At 40.8% G+C, this 24,434-nt stretch overlaps 1 protein-coding gene across 1 annotated transcript; it reads right to left on the reverse strand.

Moving 5' to 3' along the window:
- Positions 1-14,355: 14,355 nt before the first annotated feature.
- LOC310999171 (uncharacterized protein) lies at positions 14,356-22,114 on the reverse strand (the record flags this gene model as incomplete). The annotated part of the gene is made up of 13 exons (XM_083989495.1): positions 21,979-22,114; positions 19,952-20,057; positions 19,757-19,860; positions 19,385-19,663; positions 19,205-19,298; positions 18,962-19,029; positions 18,594-18,839; positions 18,467-18,502; positions 18,267-18,368; positions 18,123-18,185; positions 17,910-17,969; positions 17,602-17,779; positions 14,356-14,369 (listed from the first exon to the last, which is right to left on the reverse strand). Exons 2-13 carry the CDS (start codon positions 20,055-20,057, stop codon positions 14,356-14,358), a joined length of 1,350 nt encoding a protein of 449 aa, XP_083845621.1. The 5' UTR covers positions 21,979-22,114.
- Positions 22,115-24,434: the final 2,320 nt, after the last annotated feature.

A 24,434-nucleotide genomic window follows, 5' to 3' on the forward strand; every position in this document is an offset into this window, starting at 1 on the left:
CCATTACTGTTGCCGTGCTGTTCCGTGGCTTAATCGGTAGCGCGCTTGCCTTTCACGCAGTCAACCTGGGTTCGAATCCAAGTCAAAACCATAATATTTCTTTATTCATTTCTACTGATTTCCAAGGTGGTGACTTCACAGTGACCTAAGAGCCTGACATTAGTTTAGTTTAGTTTAGTTTGGTTTATTTCAGTCAATACATGTCATTAAAAGGAAAATAACAAACCAGAAAGAAAAAAGTAAATAAAGAAAAACATCATTCAGAATAAACAATAAGTAAACGTAAAAAGAAAATTTGGACCGAAAAGGCATAGGCTGAAGAATAGCTTATTACGCCTATACTGTTACAACTCTGATTAATTAAAAAAAACAAAAAAAACATTTAAAATGTACAATTTGTTATTTATTAATAAAAGAAATAAGCAATCACAAAACAGTGAAAAGAGTGAAGCTGCTTGATTTGATTTCCCTTTCTCCTTCCTTTCCTTTCCCTTCCTTTCTCCTCTCCTTTCCCTTCTTCCTCCCCTACTTCCTTCCTCCTCAAAAGAAAAGGGGGAAAAAGAAGACAATCAAACATAAAGAAAACAGGACAAAAATAGCAGCAGCATAGCACGTGTCACCACTCATTACTCAAACTTATATGAATTGATCATCCTGTTTTCAAGTACTTTTTTGTATAAGATTATGGTATTACATGTTTTTAAGCCATCATTGTTGCCGTGCTGTTCCGTGGCTTAATCGGTAGCGCGCTTGCCTTTCACGCAGTCAACCTGGGTTCGAATCCAAGTCAAAACCATAATATTTCTTTATTCATTTCTACTGATTTCCAAGGTGGTGACTTCACAGTGACCTAAGAGCCTGACATTAGTTTAGTTTGGTTTATTTCAGTCAATACATGTCATTAAAAGGAAAATAACAAACCAGAAAGAAAAAAGTAAATAAAGAAAAACATCATTCAGAATAAACAATAAGTAAACGTAAAAAGAAAATTTGGACCGAAAAGGCATAGGCTGAAGAATAGCTTATTACGCCTATACTGTTACAACTCTGATTAATTAAAAAAAACAAAAAAAACATTTAAAATGTACAATTTGTTATTTATTAATAAAAGAAATAAGCAATCACAAAACAGTGAAAAGAGTGAAGCTGCTTGATTTGATTTCCCTTTCTCCTTCCTTTCCTTTCCCTTCCTTTCTCCTCTCCTTTCCCTTCTTCCTCCCCTACTTCCTTCCTCCTCAAAAGAAAAGGGGGAAAAAGAAGACAATCAAACATAAAGAAAACAGGACAAAAATAACAGCAGCATAGCACGTGTCACCACTCATTACTCAAACTTATATGAATTGATCATCCTGTTTTCAAGTACTTTTTTGAATAAGATTATGGTATTACATGTTTTTAAGCCATCATTGTTGCCGTGCTGTTCCGTGGCTTAATCGGTAGCGCGCTTGCCTTTCACGCAGTCAACCTGGGTTCGAATCCAAGTCAAAGCCATAATATTTCTTTATTCATTTCTACTGATTTCCAAGGTGGTGACTTCACAGTGACCTAAGAGCCTGACATTAGTTTAGTTTGGTTTATTTCAGTCAATACATGTCATTAAAAGGAAAATAACAAACCAGAAAGAAAAAAGTAAATAAAGAAAAACATCATTCAGAATAAACAATAAGTAAACGTAAAAAGAAAATTTGGACCGAAAAGGAATAGGCTGAAGAATAGCTTATTACGCCTATACTGTTACAACTCTGATTAATTAAAAAAAACAAAAAAAACATTTAAAATGTACAATTTGTTATTTATTAATAAAAGAAATAAGCAATCACAAAACAGTGAAAAGAGTGAAGCTGCTTGATTTGATTTCCCTTTCTCCTTCCTTTCCTTTCCCTTCCTTTCTCCTCTCCTTTCCCTTCTTCCTCCCCTACTTCCTTCCTCCTCAAAAGAAAAGGGGGAAAAAGAAGACAATCAAACATAAAGAAAACAGGACAAAAATAGCAGCAGCATAGCACGTGTCACCACTCATTACTCAAACTTATATTAATTGATCATCCTGTTTTCAAGTACTTTTTTGAATAAGATTATGGTATTACATGTTTTTAAGCCATCATTGTTGCCGTGCTGTTCCGTGGCTTAATCGGTAGCGCGCTTGCCTTTCACGCAGTCAACCTGGGTTCGAATCCAAGTCAAAGCCATAATATTTCTTTATTCATTTTATCATGATTATACACTGCTCCAAAAATAAACGTTAATACGTACGTAAATAAATGTTGTCAACTCTCTTTTTTTTTTTTTTACAATCTATGTTCTCCACACACTACTATACATTTAATAACGAATTTAAACTGCAGTATTTCATTAATTGAGATCTAAGATGTGTTGTTTAAATGTTCCCTTTATTTTATTGAGGAGTGTATATTTAATTTGCCACCTCTACTGATTTCTTCAGCTATATCTATTTCAAATCAAACAGTAGCCCAAGACATTTAATGTACAGAGGTGCTGACAGAATTTTACTGGATTTTCAACAACTCACACTGTGCCACGTGAAAATGTAGCACAGGTTCCAATGTTTCATAGCTCATTCAGTAGAGCACATGACTTTCACATGGAGATCCTCGGTTCAAGCCCAGGGGTTAGCATAAACATTTTTATCATCATTTTCTCATGATTATATGTTCTCAACTCTCTCTCCTTTTTTTTTTTTAGTCTATGTTCTCAACACACTACTATACATTTAATAACGAATTTAAACTGGAATATTGAGATCTAAGATGTGTTGTTTAAATGTTACCTTTATTTTATTGAGGAGTGTATATAAAACAGTAGTCCATGTGAATATCTTTGGCCTGTCAATAATTTTCATTTTAATTTGCCACCTCTACTGATTTCCAAGGTGGTGACTTCACAGTGACCTAAGAGCCTGACATTAGTTTAGTTTAGTTTAGTTTGGTTTATTTCAGTCAATACATGTCATTAAAAGGAAAATAACAAACCAGAAAGAAAAAAGTAAATAAAGAAAAACATCATTCAGAATAAACAATAAGTAAACGTAAAAAGAAAATTTGGACCGAAAAGGCATAGGCTGAAGAATAGCTTATTACGCCTATACTGTTACAACTCTGATTAATTAAAAAAAACAAAAAAAACATTTAAAATGTACAATTTGTTATTTATTAATAAAAGAAATAAGCAATCACAAAACAGTGAAAAGAGTGAAGCTGCTTGATTTGATTTCCCTTTCTCCTTCCTTTCCTTTCCCTTCCTTTCTCCTCTCCTTTCCCTTCTTCCTCCCCTACTTCCTTCCTCCTCAAAAGAAAAGGGGGAAAAAGAAGACAATCAAACATAAAGAAAACAGGACAAAAATAGCAGCAGCATAGCACGTGTCACCACTCATAACTCAAACTTATATGAATTGATCATCCTGTTTTCAAGTACTTTTTTGAATAAGATTATGGTATTACATGTTTTTAAGTCATTCTCCAATTTGTTCCATAAATTAACAGCTGTTACCGTAATGCATTGTAATTTGTTGTTGGTTCTGGTTTTTAACTTTCTAAATATACATACCCCTTTGAGATTGTAATGGCTTTGTCTTAGATTAAAAATTTTCTGAATACAGTCAGGCAGCAAGTGGTTGTTAATTTTGTGAAGTTTTGAAATCCACCAGTTGTTTGAATTTGAGTTCATTACAATTAATAAATAATTGATTAGTGGCTATAGTCAACTTTGTTTATAAGTGGCATTGCTTTTTGAGAGACATTGACACATTGAGAGTGAAGGCATGACTATCCCACCCAACTCCAGATTCAAGAAAGACAGAGTACACGATATTAATCTGCCACTACAACAAATTCAGTTCTTGATGAGGGACCATAGCATAATGGACCTGTAAAGACTGCTAAAACACCCTGGATGGCAACACCACCACAGGGGGAGAAGAGTCTGAGGCAGCGTGGAAGCGGGACGCCGAGTGGCGTGGAGCGAGGGCCCGTCATAGCCGCTTGCGGCTTTAATTAGGGCCCGAGCCAGTGACAACGTCACAGGGAGGACCCTATTGTAATTCGACATGCACATAAATCAACGTGCCAGCCGACGAGTAACAACAAGTGAGCAAGCAAGTAACCAAGTACTGCATAGACCTGGCAGCGAAAACCCCAGATATTGTAATGTTTATTATTAGGGCCCGAGCCTGTGACAACGTCCCAGGGAGGACCCTATTGTAATTCGACATGCACATTAGTCAACGTGCCAGCCGACGAGTAACAACAAGTAAGCAAGCAAGTAACCAAGTACTGCATAGACCTGGCGCAAAAAACCCCGAAATGCAAATGTTTATTAGGGCCCGAGCCAGTGACAACGTCACAGGGAGGACCCTATTGTAATTCGACATGCACATTAGTCAACGTGCCAGCCGACGAGTAACAACAAGTAAGCAAGCAAGTAACCAAGTACTGCATAGACCTGGCAGCAAAAACCCCAGATATTGTAATGTTTATTATTAGGGCCCGAGCCAGTGACAACGTCACAGGGAGGACCCTATTGTAATTCGACATGCACATTAGTCAACGTGCCAGCCGACGAGTAACAACAAGTAAGCAAGCAAGTAACCAAGTACTGCATAGACCTGGCAGCGAAAACCCCAGATATTGTAATGTTTATTATTATTATTATTATTATTATTATTATTATTATTATTCCGCGACTTCGAACACGATTTCGACCACTTTCCCAAGCCGAGAAACGGATGAAATTTAACACGCAGGGGGGGAAGCCCAAAAATTGCCATTCTGTGGTGGTCTCGCATGTGGGCGTGGCCAAATGGCACCATAGCGCCCCCTAGACCGCGCATAGGAAATGGCAGTCTGCGACACCGATTTGTCCGAAACTTGGTCAACATATTCATCAACCCAAGATCTTCAAAAAATCTCATTACGGACATACCCGACAACCAACAGGAAGTCGGCCATTTTGCTTCAAAGTTGGTTTACGCAAAACGAACTCCTCCGAGGGGTTACGCCCGATCGGCTCCAAATTGGGTCCAGAACATCGTCAGACCTAGCTGAGCTTAACTTGTGCTCCGCAGGTCTGTAGCTCAAAGGGCTTGGCCTCTGGCGTGCCCCGAAGTTTGGCGACTGTTTCAGTGCTCGCCATGTAAATACGAACGGCTCTCATGCCCACATACTTGATCGTAGACGCTTCAAACTTGGTGCAAAAATCTATGGCGAGACCCTGAACGATCCGACATATTATTTGCCTACGTCGCTCATAGCGCCCCCCGGTGGTAACAGGAAACGTACAAAAATTCGTTAAAAATACATAGTTGACCAAATCGACTTCGTTCCACTTCTAATACATGCAGACCCGGATGGTGAAGCTACATCATTAACGCTTTGACCCTACGAGCAACGGCGTCCGTGTGCCGCCGCGGCGAATGTGTATCTTCCCAATATAAATTACGTTTGCCGTTCACGCGCACATACTTCGTCGTAGCCACTTGAAATTCAAAGGACATGACGTTGGCTCCTCCCTGAACGTTTTGATGTATTGACTTCCTGCCTGGCTCATAGCGCCCCCCGGTGGTAACAGGAAGTACGCAAAAATTCATAAAAAATCCATACTTCATCCGATCAACTTCATTCCACTTCTAATACATGCACAACCAGTTGCTGAAGCTACATTATGAACGCTGTGAAGATACGACGAACGGCGTCCGTGTGCCGCCGCGGCGACTGACGATTTTTTATCGTACAAATACGTTTGCCTTTTTCGTGGCTTTAATGAAGTCGTGTCCTCACGAAATTTCATCCACAGGTCAAGAATGACGAGCTCTTTCAGCGTATAGAGTCGTTTCCCATGGGCGTGGCTAAATGCCTCAATAGCGCCCCCTTGAAGTTTTTCAGAAATTCTCCATAGACAAATTTCGCTTACTTTGTCGTACACATACGAAACTCGACACACACGTGTATCATACCCAAACATACAAAAAATTGAATTGGAGCCACGCCCTAAACCCAACAGGAAGTCGGCCATTTTGGTTAGCATTTCTTTGACGCAAAACAAACTCCTCCGAGGGAGTTCGCCCGATTGACTTCAAATTTGGTACAAAACATCTCCAGACTAAGCTGATTACGGCTTGTGCTCCGCAGGTCTGTAGGTCAAAGGGCGTGGCTGCTAGCGCACGGCCAAGTCCCCGAATTCAGCTAAGAAGTTTGCAATGCTATCACGCTCACAGATTTGATCGCAGCGGCTTCAAACTTGGTGCACATGATGAGGACATGACCCTGAACGATCCGACATATTATTTTCCTACGTCACTCATAGCGCCCCCCGGTGGTAACAGGAAGTGCGCTAAAATTCATTAAAAATACATTGTTGACCCCATCAACTTCATTCCACTTTTAAAACATGCCGAACAAGTTGGTGGAGCTATTTCATGAACGCTATGAAGCTACGGCTAATGGCCCCCTTGTGGTTTTGACAGGAATTGCGCTCCATCGTGAACAGCCACCTCCTGCAGATTTTGCCCGATTTACTTCATATTCGCTACACATCATCAGGAGACCAAGCTGGTAAAACACTATTAAAAGCTTTTTTCTATGTCAAACCACGTGGCTGCTAGGGCACGGCCAAGTTCCACGAGTCAGCTAAAAAGGTTTAAATGCTATCGCGCCCACAGATTTGATCGCAGCACCTTCAAACTTGCTGGACATGATGATGACGTGACCCTGAACGATCTGACATATTAATTTCAGACGTCACTCATGTCGCCCCCTGGTGGTAACAGGAAATGCCATATTTTGCATCGACATTCTCCGATTTGCTCGAAACTTCACATGTGTGATGAGGTAACGACCCTGAACGCAACGGCCCACATCCCGTTACTGCCCCCTGGTGGACGAACCGTAAACTTGCCGTAACTCCATCGTACATTGTCCGATTTGCTCGAAACTTCACATGTGATGAGGTAACGACCCCGAACGCAACGGCCCACATCCCATTACTGCCCCCTGGTGGAGAACCATGAACTTGCCATAACTCCATCATGCATTGTCCGTTTTGGTCCAAACTTCATGCTACAATTAACATGACATCACTTTTAATTGGTTATATCTATCATTTTTTCAATGATATATTTCTTCTCAACAGTCAAACAGGCTGTAACCTTTGCCAAGGTGTTTGACAAGATTTTATGGTGACACCAGCTTTTGATCATATTTGTTGTATACATACTCTATGATTTATGTGTAGTATTGTGTAGAACTGTCATTGGACCAACCTGTTGTCAATCTTGTGTTCTTGTTGCTGATTGGTTAGGGAGGATGCCCTCCCTTTGCGCATCCTTTTACCAGTCTTAGCCAATCATAGATCAGCAGGAAAGGAGATCCTGTCCCAGGTGTCTAATCTAGAGGACGACAGAAGACTTCCATCCTCCTCTAGCCCCCACCCCCCCCCCCCCCCCCCCCCCACCCTTCCCCTTCTGCTCCCTGCTCTTCACACAGACTGCTCTGTCTCCTCCGACTGCAAGCGGCGCTGTTGAACCTTTTTAAGTGAATTAAGTGGATTTCTTCTATTAAAGATATTTAACAATATATTATAAATGATTTTGTAATGGTTTATTTCAAGCAGTTACTCTTTATTTAAAATATGTTGATCTTTCTCTTGCCTCTCAAAAATAGAGGACCCACCAGCTCTGACTCTATGGACCAGCCTCCACTGTTTCATACATTGGTTTGTTTGTGTATTTGACGATTTCACTGTAACATTGTTGTCCAGCTGATGATCGTCAGTCCTTGCTGGGACACATTAGTAGATTACACAGCAATTTTTGCTATACCTCCAAATGCCAATTAATGGACAGATATAGCATCTTATTTCACCCCTTTATTCATTACTCCCAGCAGGTTGTTCTCTTCTTTTCATTTGGCTTGGTGCTTCAAGTCTTCATGGTTTGCTGCAAACATTATTGATGGTATCTTTGCACAGGTGTTGTTATTGTTGAATAATAGACTAATTAAGACCCAGTTGAGTAGATGCAGCTGTAGTTTATTATGACAACAAAACATTAGCACATACAACACATGGCAAACTTAAATAAAATGGCAAAAGGTATTATGTCTTTATAAATCCGTTTTTATTTTTGAACTATTAGAAAGACACTCAACAGTTCTCACTTCAGCAACAGTGGAGAGGAAAAACATCCTTTTAACAGGTAAAAACCTCCAGCATAACTAAACTAGTGTGTGAGTGAGAGAGAGAGAGAGAGTGAGAGTGAGAGAGAGAATATTTCATACAATCAACTATTATAATACATGTTCACATATTAGCATCACTATCAAAAATTCAAAACTACGTTTTAATACATTCATAAACACTATATTACACAGAATTACAGAACTCAAATACTACACATTAAAATCATGATTCACAATGTATTTACAGAGATTACATATAACAACTACAGAATTCAACACAAACATATCCATATATACTACATTTGTACACCTAGAAAGAAAACACAATACAATAGATGGCTTGGCCTCTGGTGTCCATGTAGAAGATGCCTGAAGTAAATGGCTGGAACCACCTGGAACACAGAACATACAAAGGGCCAGCAAGGAAACACAAATTCATACACTGAACACAGATTAATACATGTTTAACATTTAATACATGTTCATATAATTCATAAGGCAATATATGTTTATTACTTTAGCGTTATTATATTAAATTTCTATATACATTACACATTTGAAATTACAACAACTAACAAATTCATATAAAATATATTACTATATCTACATTACACATTTCATACTACATTACTCAACTAGGTCTTGCTGAAAGAACAGAGAATTCCTTCATGGTCACTAAAATAAATTGGCAACACTACTGCCTGTACATCATAAATTGATGTTTTGATGTACACATGGTCAATGAGTGTGCCTCTCTCTGTTGTCGGTTGTTTCACACGTTGCACAAAACCGTTCTCTGCCATAAAACGACAAACAGATGAAGATGGTGACACATCTTCAGATGAAGATGGGGAAATATTATCATTAAAGTCCCCTATAACGGCAATAGTTCTACTGAAGGAATCCAATGTCTTTAGCAACTTGCTGAGATTTTGTTTAAACAAAGACATAGTATATAATGGCGGTCGATAGATCACAGCTAACACTATGTCCACATCATCACAGGCACAAACCAAACATTCCAGGTCCACGTCTGGTACCTGAAGTTCACACACTAAACTATTCCTACAGTACAGACCCACACCGCCATGTTGCTTCCCCTGGAAATCCACTAGCAGTGGATTACTGCTAGTGTACGACAGACTTCGGGGATGACTATGGAAACTAAAACCATCTATCTGGACTGATTCTAGTAAAGATTGTGCAGACAGCCATGTTTCTGTCACAGCAATACAGTTAAGCTGCAAGTGCTGAGTACATGATGCTAAATCTGCAATGTGTCCAGATAAACCCTGCACATTCATCAAAAACACAGAGAATCCATTTGACTCCATGTTAGGCCGAGCTGTATTGTCACTTAAAAACCTTGGCATGCTTCGAAGTGCATCCTTTATTTTGGCGTTGCAGAAAATGACCTTCTCTTTAAAATCTGTAATGATCAACCCATCGATAGTCCTAACACGACTCAAAGCTACATAAGCCTGTCCTGGAGCAAATATCCTCTCTAGAGAGACCACTGCCTTGTCAACAGTGAGTCCCTGTGTTTTGTGTGCAGTACACGCCCAGGCAAGTTTCAATGGAAATTGCCGGCGCATCCCGCCTTTCCCAGTGGCTCTTTCCTCTTCAGGCTTGATGCCTGTTGAGCCAGCTACCACTGGTGGGGTATGTGCACTGTTCTTCCTCCTCTGGGCACCAACATTAGCATCATCAAACTTGACAAAAACAACCTGAGGAAACCTACTGTCAGGCTGATGAACTATATCAGTGACTGTGCCACATACCCCATTCACAAGCCCATCATTGACATCCACATTTTTTATCAACATCACACGAGCACCTTGACCTAACAGTAGCACCTCTTCCAAACATGTGTTGGGTGCTCTCCTGTGATGACCGCTTATCAATTCCAGCTTCCCTGTTTTTTTGCTGTTCTCAAAGTCCTGGGCGTGGATCTCTTCCCTCTCTTCCTCAGTACATACTATTTGCACCTGTTCAAAATTGTAGTCATTGACTTGGCTATTCGTAGCAAATATATGCAAAGCTGAGCTCTCTTCACCTGTTACACGTTGTTTCAACATATCAATATCCTTGTCCTCCAATGGTGTCTCTTTAGGACGAGTTCTGAGCCTGTTCAACATATCTGCAAACGATTTTTCCTTCTGCCTTACAACTGTTGTCAATTCCACAACCTTAAATAAACTGGACCAAAGGTTCACAGTCACATCATCATTATACAACGCTTTCCCTCTAACAGGAGGCAGCTGATAAAAGTCTCCAACAGCCAGCACACACACATTCCCAAACGGTGAAAAGTCACCTGTTTGTTTGATCTGCCTCAACCGTCCATGGATGTAAGCCAGGAGGTTGTGATCTACCATGGAGATCTCATCAATAATTACAATCTGCAGATCACCTAACTTAGCCCGTAATGAATTGAGCTTCTCTTCACCCAGAGGACTGTACGGCAAGCGCACATCCTTCCCTATGCTAAATGTGGTGTGTATCGTTGCTGCATTCAAATTGTATGCAGCAATACCTGTTGGAGCACATAACAACACACACGTGCTATCAGGATGGCGGCTAACAGTAGGTAAAAGTCTCCCTGCCTCATACTGAATCGCTCTGATTAAATGGCTCTTCCCTGTCCCAGCACCACCTGTAATAAACACATGCAGAGGCTCCGGCTTTTCCCCTCTGACCCTATCCAAGCACCACTGACGGACCTGATAAAAAACAGACAACTGTGTGTCATTTAGTGATCGAATCAATGTCAAGCCATCGCTTCTGCTCATGACATTCTTCTTCTCTAAATGAGAAACCTGTTGCCTGGTAACAGCTAAATCTGGAATGTTTTCTGGCGGGTCATCCCCTAGCTGTGGATTGTCCTGAAGTTCCTGCACGCACTCTAACCGTTCCAGCTCCGCCTCTGGACACAGCTCAGCCCAGGCATCCTCAAAAACACCCTGATCATCTAACTGTTTCTGAGCATTCTCTATCTTATCTGCTTCTATCTCAAATCTACGTCTATTTACATCAACAACTGACCTCACAGAATGCCTGGCCCCATCACTAAACCTGACATTACCAGTCTCGTAAAAATCTTTAAAAGTTACATAGTTAGTGGGTTTAAGGTGGGAATCTGAACGATGTGGCAGGAACAACTGTAAGATGCTTTGGTGGAACAACTCTGGACTCTTGGTCTCAGAGAAGCGAGCATAGCGAACTACAGCTGGCTTTGTCCGAGTTCGTTTGGCTACAGAACCAAAATTCCCATTTAATTTAATTGCCCCTTTACATTTCTCATTTTTGGTGAGAACGCGATACTCAGACGCAAACAAAGCCAAACACATATCACTGAACACATCATCATTAGGCCTGTTCCTGTAACGATCATTTAAACTAGTCATCCACATGTCTTCGTCACTAAAATCAGATGATGACGCAGATGATGCCTTATGTTTTAACACACTTAAAGGCAAACTCATTCTAATTGTACTTTCCCCTGTGGGGATGAACATGACTTTCCTGGAGCACTCTTTAAGATGCATATTAGTAAGCCTGTAAACAGCCTCCTGGGCAGACACATCTCTATGGTGAAGGTAAACACTGCCTAAATTCTTAAGAGCATCTTTTGCACTACGATTACCTTCTTTAGAGGCCTCCCTATGTGCATTCCCTAACATTAATCCCATTTCCCGCTCTGCCTTGGAAATATAGGAAATAATGTATACTACACATGCATACGCGTCCACTACAAATTGGATATCTAAATTGGCATTCCAACATTTTAATAAAGACTTGTTGTAGTGGTTAATCCACGTTTCATCAACCTGTCTTTTCAAAACCACCTGAGTGCGCCGTTCAAGCACTCTTACACTTTCCTCAAATGCCTCCTGAGTAATGTTCAAGGTCTGAAACAGCTGCTGCACACTATCAAAACTTCTGTTTTCATCTGACAAAGCCGTCTTAATGGATGTCAGAACCCTGTTGGCCCATTCTTTCTTTTTCTTTTTAAGTTCAGCTAAACGTGTAAGACATGGACACAGTCTACCAGGATGAGCTGGGTCTACAGGACAAGTGCACGGTGGCACTGTTTCATCGGGGCGCCGGCTAATAAATGTCCTAGTAGACACAGGCCTTGGGAAATTGAAACGACAAACAGTGTTTTTCTTTTTACATGTCTTGGCATGTCGTTTCGAATGTCGCTGAACAGTAGTAACAATGTCCAGCAACTCCTCATCTGATGATGAGAGTTCACATGTTACATATTTGTCAATGAACTGAACTACCTCCTCATCAGTGTTTCTGTCTATCAGCGGAGCGTTCTCTATCCAGAATAGACAATGGACATGAGGAGAACCTCTCTGCTGAAACTCCACCCTGTAAAAGTAATCTATAATCTTACCAATCGGTTGACATGGTGACATGAGCACGTTCCTGAGGAAACAATGCCATCTATAATCAAACATGCGAGCAGCTGTGACAGGATTGCGTCTCAACAAATCACACTTATCAGCCCACTCTAAATCTTCTACAGTGGCTGTTCGTCCTTCCTGCTTCAGAATAGTAGAGAGCAGATTGCCCCAACGCATATCTGCAGAACTAAATGAACAAAACCAGGTTGGAATGCCCAGCTGACGCACACAGGCCAGGAGGTCACGCTGGGCTCCCTGCCAGAAAGCTGGAGTGCCTCTAATAGGTCGAAGAAAACGATAACCATCATCATACTCCAGCATCTTCTTGAAATTCTCCTCATTATTCAGAATATCTGACACCTTATACGACCTCTCACCCCCTTTACTTTTACGTAATGCAATTGACACATTTGACACAACCTGTTCAACCTCTGACATATACTGAGCAAAAAATATGTATTCAAGATTATTTGCAAACCTACCATCTGCGTGTAAAATGCGATTATTAAAGTATCGTGACAAAGTCAACCGATACTGCCGATGCTCGTGGTAAGTGTTTCTGGCCCTTGGGAACAACACTGGGAAACACTTTGCTTCATTAGTAATATCAGAAAGCAGCTTCACAGGATTGTTGCCTTCTGCTGGTGCTACATTCAAAATATCATCAAAATATTGGTCAAGAACCTCCTGACCAATATCAACAGGCATCAGACAGGTGTCCTGAAACATGCCATGTGACTGTCTATCATGCAGAAGCTCCTCCTCCTCAGCTGCAGCAGCATCATCATTAGCATCAGGTCTGTTTACAGTCTGTGATGCTGCAGGAACGTTACCACCAGCACTGTCAACAGTCTGTGATGCTAAAGGAACTTTAGCATCAGCACTATCAACAGTCTGTGATACTAAAGAAACGTTAGCATCAGCACTGTCAACAGTCTGTGATACTAAAGAAACGTTAGCATCAGCACTGTCAACAGTCTGTGATGCTAAAGGAACATCAGCATCAGCACTATCAACAGTCTGCGATGCTAAAGAAACGTTAGCATCAGCACTGTCAACAGTCTGTGATGCTAAAGGAACATCAGCATCAGCACTATCAACAGTCTGCGATGCTAAAGAAACGTTAGCATCAACACTGTCAACAGTCTGTGATGCTAAAGGAACGTCAGCTTCCTGTTCCTGACAAAACTCATTTAACCACGCTTCATTAAACACAATGTCCTTATAAAGGCTATTGGTCTGTTTTAAATACTGCAAGGCCTGTCTAATGCGGAGAGTATCAACAAACTGATACTCATAGTGACCTTTATAGGTCAACTTACGCTTTAACTTCACTGCCAACAAAGACCCCTCCATATTTGAACGGGGCAACAGGTTACTGGTCTGCACAATGTTGGCTGGAACACAGGTCACTGGACCATGTACTCCATTTTGACCCCCTTTAGGCAAAGCTAGCATCTTCATAAATGGAATATTGAGAGCAACCAAATGTTTCTCCAAACTATTCAAACAGGCTAGCTCAGGAGGGACAGCCTGAACTGTTAGATTGTTCTGAGAACACTCAGGTGGCATCTCACCTCTGTTAATCTTATAGTGACAAGTGTAACAAATCCACAATTTACCCCGAGCAGTGTCTAACACCTGACATGGCACAACACAAAATTCATTACACTTATGCAAGTAGTCCTCGGTTATGCAGTTTGTTGCTATTGAGGCTACTGTCTGTGTTTTGTTATAATCATCTCTTTTACAGTTCAGAACCTGGTGCCTGAAGAGCAAGCGGAAACACACTGCGCAGACATGTTCAGGACCTTCCAGCACGTCCTCTAAAAACTGCTGCATAACAAAGTCAAACTGTCCCATATTCTCTTTCTTAACCTGCCTTTTCCTTCTAACACCTGCTGCAACAGACCTTTTATGATCAGGATTTTTCCGATACTTAGTTACACTTGCTGCCTTCACTTTCTCCCTGTGAATTTTATTGAGCCGATACTTAATTTTACTCGTTTGTTTAACTCTACTGCTATGTAAAAGATTATGGTGATATTTCATAACACTTGATGATTTCACTCTTAATCTATGCCCAATATTTTCTTTGTACTTTTGAATACTGGTCGCCTTTAATTTTAATTTATGCTCAATATTGTCTTTGTATTTCTGAATACTCAATGCCTTTAATTTCAATTTATGCACAATATTGTCTTTGTATTTCTGAATACTCAATGCCTTTAATTTCAATTTATGCACAATATTGTTTTTGTATTTCTGAATACTCAATGCCTTTAATTTCAATTTATGACCAATATTTTCTTTGTATTTCTGAATACTCGATGCCTTTAATTTCAATTTATGACCAATATTTTCTTTGTATTTCTGAATACTCGATGCCTTTAATTTCAATTTATGACCAATATTTTCTTTGTATTTTTGTGTAGAGAACAACTGTACTCTTTCCCTGTGCTCAACATTTTCTTTATATTTCTTCACGCTAAGGGTCTTCAACCTCATCTTATAGAAAGCCTGCTGTTTGTATTTAGTTGCAATCGAATGCTTTTTGCCTTCCTTATACAATACATTTTGTTGATATTTTGTTTGACACTGCAAGCTGTATTTCTGCTGGAAATAATTAGATAAGTTAGAGCTAGCAAGATTACAGGTACCATCATCAGAAACGTCACTTTCAGCTTTAGTATGACATCTCAAGTTATAGCCTTGAAAAGGTGTGTTAACCATACAGTAACCATAGCAACTCTGTGACTGAGGCTGCTGTGCACAGACAACTGTTTCATAATGATTAGCATTAACATTATGTAAATACACAGCTTCATTTGACAACTTCCTATTTTGACAGCTATATTCAAGCCAGCGATCATTATAATAGGTGAAAACACTAACACCTAAATAATCAGCTGTGGCTTGAATCTCTAACTCAGTGGCCCAACTACCAACATAGCACATCCTTGACATCTTGATGTATTCTGATATTGAAAGATACTCACTTCTCAGAAGACTCTGATATGCAACAGGATTGCTTTGTAACTGCTTCACAGCTGCATTTCTAAATTTCTTATGGTACTTCTGTGTACCACTAATGGCCTGGCTAACGGCCCTAAAGAAACAGTTACCATCACCCACAATCTTCTCTGTCATACAAGGAATTCCTAAAGAACCAACAGCAGAAGAGGTGGCATCTACTCTCTCTGATTCTATGTTAGTCTGATTACACAAAGCAAAAGCAACCTCTTTAGAAAGGGGACGGAATTCTAAGTTTTTACATGTTACATCCCCAACAAACACAACATCTGAATTGACATCATTATCAAAACTCTTTGTTTTCTTGGAAGTGCCATGTCTCTGTGTGCATTTACGTTTTTCACGTTGGTTAGTGGCTGCACGGACCACTGGTGTGACAAGAGGGGTAACCTGTCCCTCTCCACATGTAACAGCTGTCTGTGTGCATTTACGTTTCTCGCGTTTGTTAGTGGCTGCACGGACCACTGGTGTCACAGTAACCTGATCCTCTACACATTCAACAGCTGCACCAGCACTCACTACTGGAATGACAGGCGCAGGACCAGGAGTGGTTACCTGTTCCTCTACACACTCAGCAGCACTCAAGGACACAGTTGAGGGTTTCACTTGAACACCACAGATCTCAAACTCCTTGGGAAATGTCTGACTACCTGCAAATTTGCTAAAGTGCTCAAACAGATGCTGTACACAACTAAAATAGACTACAACACTCTGTCCTTCACCATCAACCATCCCATACTCATCGCGAGCGTGGGAGTCAACCACAGCATACTCACCATCTTTACTACAAATGACAGCACATGTAGCCCCACCCATTGTAACCAAGCAGGGCTTGTCTTGTGTACACCTCTGACAGAGACCGTCAAACAGAGAGATGTGCTCAGGTGAAATACGCACACTTGGAGGGGAGGCCCCAAATCCATATACAGGTTTCACATCATACTCAAAATCAACAAAACCATACTGCTTAGGCAACTCTGTAACAGCAGGGAATCCAGATGGATGTGCGATCTGATTGCCTTCCCACATGGATGTGTACAGTTTATCACCTGCGAGCACTACCTCGTCCAGTGTGTCAGACTGCCACTCAAAGACGCTGTCTTTGGAGTGTCTCAATAAAGCAACCAAACCAATGGCCATACACTGACGACCGTGATATGCAAACTTACTCTGGTCGCCTTGATGGAAACTTCCTCTAACAGAAGCGCGACCTTGGGACTGACTTGTAACAATGGGATCAATCGCTGGTTCATCAACACACCGCTCCACAGAAATGCTCTGTCCCTCATCAACACACTCCTCCACAATGCCGCTCTCTCCCTCAGACTGAGTTGCCACAACTGGTTCAATAACCACAGAAACATTTCTGCTCTCTCCCTCATCACCACACTGCTCCACCAAGATGCGACTGACAGCAAAAAACGCTGAAGACAAAGACTCGCTCAGAGCAGTGATGTCATCCACCAGATCACCCAAGGTCGTGTTAAATATGACCCTGGCTCGACCTGGATCAGACAGCAACCCCGCAGCGTTGCGTACCCCACAATCCACCACAACAAAGGAGCCCATGTGCTGGATGATCAACACCGCTGCTCTGTGGAGCCTCAACACACACATCCCATCCCTGGACAAATGCTCGCTCAGCTCCTCCTTCAACTCAGTCCCATCCCCAAAGCTCCTATAATCTGTCTCCCCCAAATCCACCCTCCACTTCTGACCAAACAAATGAAACTCATTCCTTCCCCACCCAAACCAAGTTGCCAATCGTTTCCCCTCGACACGAACGACATCAATATCTGCTTCACGCCACGTACAAACCGGAGCGATGCTATGTCTAACTGCCGCGACAACACTGCATGACACGTAAGCATGAACATCAAGACCAGCCGATGCAGTAAGCAAAGATTTCCCTGCCACTGAAGACACTCCCCCCATTGACAAACACCTGCAAGTGGGAATACTCTGACCTTGAGTTGCTCCTGGTGTGCCCCCAGTATTTGACGGCCGGTCCACCGTCACATCCAGGGCAGCAGGCTGGACAGACACAGGGATGGGAGGGACAGCAACAGGATGTGTAGCCACAATGGGAGGAGGAGTGGTCCCCGGCACATCACAGGTCGACACAGGGTCGGGTGTCGCCTCCACCTGCAAAAGAAGAAACATGAAAACATTAATACCTGTGGAAGAGAGAGTCATGCTGGCTATAATAAAGATGGTGTTAAATTTGCCACAACAACAAACACAATTACAAAGACCATTCAATAACTCTACTTGCCTTCTGGTCCACGGCCTGGGCTTCAGGACGGACAGTCAACGTGGGAGTTGAGGTCACGACCTAGAAAGAATAAGAAAGGAAAGTCATCCCATTAAATCTACATATTCAAGTAAATCTGATCCAGATTTTGCAGTTATACATCATTCACAATGACTTTCTGTCCATCACAATAATACATGAACACATCTCCTTCAGGATTTAATCACAACATACCTTCTTCCTAGCACGTCTGGGCTTCTTGGGGACAGGTCGAGTACGAGGTCCCACAGGCGGCGGCTAAAGTGACAGAAACAAAGTGTCAAAACAGTGGACAAAAAGAATATCTGAACTATTAGAAGTTTCTTGTTCTATAAATACCTGCTCGCCCGTGGAAACAGCGTCCTCGGCCGAAGGACCAGCGTCGTCCGTGTCAGGCAACATCCCAGGCGGCAGCCAGAAAGGGTTCAGGGGAAGAAGACGCTGTATGAAAGACATAAAGATTTTTTGTCACACTTGTCGTTTTGTTACGGAATAGAATGTCACTGTCAAGATCACAGTTAAATGAAATGATAACATACCACTCGAGGAACCCTCCTCTCCCGAGAGCAACGGCGCTACAACGACAAAACAGAAAAGACATTAGGATACAGAAAAACCTTCATTTCTCAGTTCATGACCATAAGTAGACAAAGTTCGTCTTCTTACCTTCCTGCCTGGCACGGTCGTCCAGGCGTCCTCGTCCCTGGGAGGGGTGGGTGGAGGTGGGGCTGGGACCTCCTCCGGCGCGACCTCCCGACCGGTCCACGTGGGAATGGGCCTGGGCCTGGGGGACACCGGAAAGACGACGGGTGGCGGAGGTGGCGGAGGCGCGGGCCGCTCCAGGTGCTGCTTGGTGGCAGCCACCAGCGACTCCACGAGGATAGGCATCCCCGCGTCGTCACTGAGGTGCGTCTATGAAGAGGAACAAATAAAGATTACAATACAGTAATGTTGAACAAGATGACATTTACTGTCAATCATACTGTGTTGTCTAAATAAGCATTTCTGAGATTCAAAGTCCAATTTTCACTTACACCATCAACAGCCCAGAGCTGCCGTTGCCTCGGTGGGAAGCGTTCCGCGTGGCAGTAGAACTGCAAACCTAAAGACAACAAAAACAAGGAAAACCCACGGATTACTGAAAAACTCAACGCACAGTCCACGGTCAACTTTCATAACACAAACAATAAAGGAGCATTGCCTCAATTATAGCTGAAATAGATACTTCTGATAAATCATAAGTGCCTAAACCCATGCATTGATATTTTCAAACATACGGTGCTGTCCTGCAATGCGCTGGAAGTTCTGTCTGTGGGACTCCTGGACAAACCCCTCCACAGACAGACGAGGGACATGGTCCACGACGAAAACCTACACAAAATGTCATAACGGTCAGTTACAAATCGATAGTCACAGTACATATAATTTCATGTTCAACAAATACATCAATGACCTACCTCTGCAGTCCGCCAGGCTTCCATGACAGCGCGCAGGTACCGGTCAAACGCTGCAGCTGCTCGGTCCGGGGTCTGGTTCAGGTTGTTGCTGGGGGCAAGAACACAAACAGCATCAGGGATCTGAGTACAAGTGTGGACAACATGATTTACCTCCATCCTGAGCAGGTCCGCGCACGCCCCCGGCACAGACAGGAAACCGAAGGTGTAGCCGTCCGCTTCCATTGGCACGAATCCATCCACGATGGGGCGTAGATGGGATGCCCCGACAAAAACAACAAGCTGGGAGAAAAGGAAAAAAACACGTCTTAAAGGATGTACACTCACAATGACACTTATTATCAGCATTCATCATGATTTCTGAATAGTACATACCTTCTTATCGGGGACTTTTGCAGGAATGGCCACCTTCAGCTGCTTCCCGGTGCGCGGAGAAAGGGGCCACTGCAGAGACTTCCGGCGCCAGCCAGTGCCGGGGACTGTTGATGAAAAAACGTACAACATTTCAGCTCATGCATACAGAAACATATACAGAGAATGGTTTTGGGAAATATATGGAAGAATACTTACTGGCAATGAAGGCGGGGAGGGCTGGCAGGAAAGTCGCATCCTGCCGCCGAGACTGCTGCCGGAACCTAGCAGCCTCGGCACGACGGTAGGCCTTGCCACGGGGCATCTAAAAGTATAAAGACCCAGTTATTACACATGTGTAGATTAAGACATGCATTTAGAAAGGATTTCACATTACCTAACACATAATAAAAATATTCTGATTTTTAACCAATAATTCACTGATGTTCCCTTTAAGCCCACCTGCTCCCATTAAACCCACTGGCTGTGTTTCAATGGAGAGTTTCTTCCTTTTGACTTTTGAACCATTTTCCTGCCTAAGTTTGACCTCACCTAATCAATCAGCTTCATAATTCAGATAATTAAATACCCAAATTTAAATATTAGTGATATTGCATGGGCCAATTCATTCATTTTATTAATTGTTTCTATTTAAGCTGTGGTTTTATGTTTAAAAAGTTATTTGTTTAGTTGTAAATACTGAAATTGATTCATTTATTATCCTTAAAATAGTATTGAACCAGGAAACTGTCTTTCTCTCAGTCATTGGGTCTTCAGAAATCTAGATAAAAACACTTTCAACCAGCTGGCTGGACCAGAAAATTTGGACAAATGTAAATGCCAATTGTATAATGTAGGATAGAGATACAGACAAAATGACAACAGATATTGAAAGCATAAGTACTGAAGAGTAATTTCCATTCTAATTTTTATTTTGTTCATGAATAGTTTTTTGGCTACATTGCAAAGAAGACATGTTGTAAGTTTAGCTTTTTCTGTGTTGACAACACATCAAATAGGCCGATCATGCCTATTTCAAATGCCATTTACAGGGCCAAGGAGAGGAGTGGAGACAAAATGAAAATAGCTATTGAGAGCTAAGAGATTACATATTTTAATAGAATAACTTTGGATTTTGAAGATTTTTAAATATATATATATATATGTAGAAAAATACTATGATTACACCACTTAGAATAAACAGAATTAAAAAACAGCTGTTCATTTAAGTTAATCCAAGCACAATGGAAAGAGGTCAGAGCCGACTTCAGCTGTGACGACACACAGTGCCAGACCTTAGAAAAAACCCCTCCTCCACTCGGCCCGTGGCATCCATTTTAAATGAGCTCAACAAAAGGTCAAAGTTGTGACTTCACTTTGACCTAAACTTTCCACAACAAACAATGTACCCCAATTAAAAGAAAACTATTACCTGTATATACAACACACACAAAGTGAGTTCAGGCTTCATACAGTCACACTAACACACATGGAAAATTCTAAACTCTATAAGCATAACAACAAACTAACTTCAGAGGCCAAAATGGCCACAAAATGACTGACTTAAAAGCAATCCTGAAATGCTGAAATGTTTGCTGGACAATACTGCTGTTAATTACAATAACAACAATAACTAATAAAACAATAACATGAATCACTTTAGATACATTCTATTACTGCACATGTACGGAATATTCCACAGTTTCACTCTTCAACAACAACAACAACAACAGCCACACGGCCTAGGTCACAATAGATCCAGGGAACCATAGCCAGACTAGCGTGCTACCAGCTCAAAGTTGACCACACAAAAACACATTGGCCTGGGCACTAGTACAATAACAATAAAGAGGATAAATATTCCACCGTTTCAATGCATAGCTCTCACCAAAACCTACTTCTCTGGTCCAGTCACAGAGCAATTACAGTTCTCAGCTTTCAGAAAAACACGAGCCTCTCTGCTAACTTCAACATGCTAACGGCTAACTACGCTACATGCTAATGCCCAGTTCGAAATGAACGTCTTACGTGCATTTCGAAATGATTTAATATTACCAGAAGCACACACACAACTCTAATCATGTTTATTGCTGGTCAAAGACAAACAGTTTCAACAACACACTACAGACTTGTTCATAAACAATAGCACTGCTGTAAGTTAACTCTACTGGTTGAGCAAGCCAACGGCTAACTATAGCTACAACATGATACTAAGATAATAAATCGAATACAAAACAAATACTTACGGTAATGACTGGTAGGTCACAAAGATGTACACAGAAGTCAACGCTGTGATGAGTGGGTTTGAAGATTTTCTCAGCAAAAAGCCGTGAAAAGACTGTTTCTCTCGTACTATTAAACTAGCGTGCTACCAGCTCAAAGTTGTATCAAAACAGACAGAGACACGGAGTTTGCATCGTAGTAGATAGGACTGGGCGTGAACTCACCGTAACCAATCACAGCGTGGTGGGAAGGCCCAGAAAGTCCGTCGAGCCCCGCCCCCGGTTACTGTTTTTATGTGTTTCAACCTGATGACAAAAAGCCATCATCGTTGCCGTGCTGTTCCGTGGCTTAATCGGTAGCGCGCTTGCCTTTCACGCAGTCAACCTGGGTTCGAATCCAAGTCAAAACCATGATATTTCTTTATTCATTTTATCATGATTATACACTGCTCCAAAAATAAACGTTAATACGTACGTAAATAGATGTTGTCAACTCTCTTTTTTTTTTTTTTACAATCTATGTTCTCAACACACTACTATACATTTAATAACGAATTTAAACTGCAGTATTTCATTAATTGAGATGTAAGATGTGTTGTTTAAATGTTCCCTCTAACAACTCTTTTTTTTCCTCTATATGGAAGAGAATCTGCTCTGTACAATTGCGCATGCATATGCTTTTATTTTGAAGGATGTTTTCCGGTGCCATGTCCAACCACCCTAGACCTTAGTAATAACTTTAGGGTTGTTTATAATACAGACACTAAATCTCAGATAACAGTTATCAGAGTTAGCGAGATGGAGTTCAATAATTGCTATAATATAAATATATAGGCCTATTCATTAGAGAATTTCATTTACATATATCCAAAATGTATTATTTACAAAACTTACATAATCCAAGGCACATCAAAATGTATTTTAGCAGCCATCTTTTCTATATAGTAGCATTAATGTCTATATTGATAAATAACAATTACGTTTTAAAATGGTCATTGTAGACATTTTTTTAAAAAGTGGTTTTCTGAAATACTTTGAATATAGTGTGCTGTATCATGAATGAGTGTTGCACTACTAGAATAAATCTTCGTGTTCCATCATTATTGCCGTGCTGTTCCGTGGCTTAATCGGTAGCGCGCTTGCCTTTCACGCAGTCAACCTGGGTTCGAATCCAAGTCAAAACCATAATATTTCTTTTTTCTTTCTTTCACATGGAGATCCTCGGTTCAAGCCCAGGGGCTAGCATAAAGATTTTTATCATCATTTTCTCATGATTATATGTTCTCAACTCTCTCTCCTTTTTTTTTTTTTACAGTCTATGTTCTCAACACACTACTATACATTTAATAACGAATTTAAACTGGAATATTGAGATCTAAGATGTGTTGTTTAAATGTTACCTTTATTTTATTGAGGAGTGTATATAAAACAGTAGTCCATGTGAATGTCTTTGGCCTGTCAATAATTTTCATTTTAATTTGCCACCTCTACTGATTTCCAAGGTGGTGACTTCACAGTGACCTAAGAGCCTGACATTAGTTTAGTTTAGTTTAGTTTGGTTTATTTCAGTCAATACATGTCATTAAAAGGAAAATAACAAACCAGAAAGAAAAAAGTAAATAAAGAAAAACATCATTCAGAATAAACAATAAGTAAACGTAAAAAGAAAATTTGGACCGAAAAGGCATAGGCTGAAGAATAGCTTATTACGCCTATACTGTTACAACTCTGATTAATTAAAAAAAACAAAAAAAACATTTAAAATGTACAATTTGTTATTTATTAATAAAAGAAATAAGCAATCACAAAACAGTGAAAAGAGTGAAGCTGCTTGATTTGATTTCCCTTTCTCCTTCCTTTCCTTTCCCTTCCTTTCTCCTCTCCTTTCCCTTCTTCCTCCCCTACTTCCTTCCTCCTCAAAAGAAAAGGGGGAAAAAGAAGACAATCAAACATAAAGAAAACAGGACAAAAATAGCAGCAGCATAGCACGTGTCACCACTCATTACTCAAACTTATATGAATTGATCATCCTGTTTTCAAGTACTTTTTTGAATAAGATTATGGTATTACATGTTTTTAAGTCATTCTCCAATTTGTTCCATAAATTAACAGCTGTTACCGTAATGCATTGTAATTTGTTGTTGGTTCTGGTTTTTAACTTTCTAAATATACATACCCCTTTGAGATTGTAATGGCTTTGTCTTAGATTAAAAATTTTCTGAATACAGTCAGGCAGCAAGTGGTTGTTAATTTTGTGAAGTTTTGAAATCCACCAGTTGTTTGAATTTGAGTTCATTACAATTAATAAATAATTGATTAGTGGCTATAGTCAACTTTGTTTATAAGTGGCATTGCTTTTTGAGAGACATTGACACATTGAGAGTGAAGGCATAACTATCCCACCCAACTCCAGATTCAAGAAAGACAGAGTACACGATATTAATCTGCCACTACAACAAATTCAGTTCTTGATGAGGGAC

This window comes from Trachurus trachurus (assembly GCF_905171665.1).
Source record: "Trachurus trachurus genome assembly, chromosome: 16".
NCBI classification, from domain to species: Eukaryota; Metazoa; Chordata; class Actinopteri; order Carangiformes; family Carangidae; genus Trachurus; species Trachurus trachurus.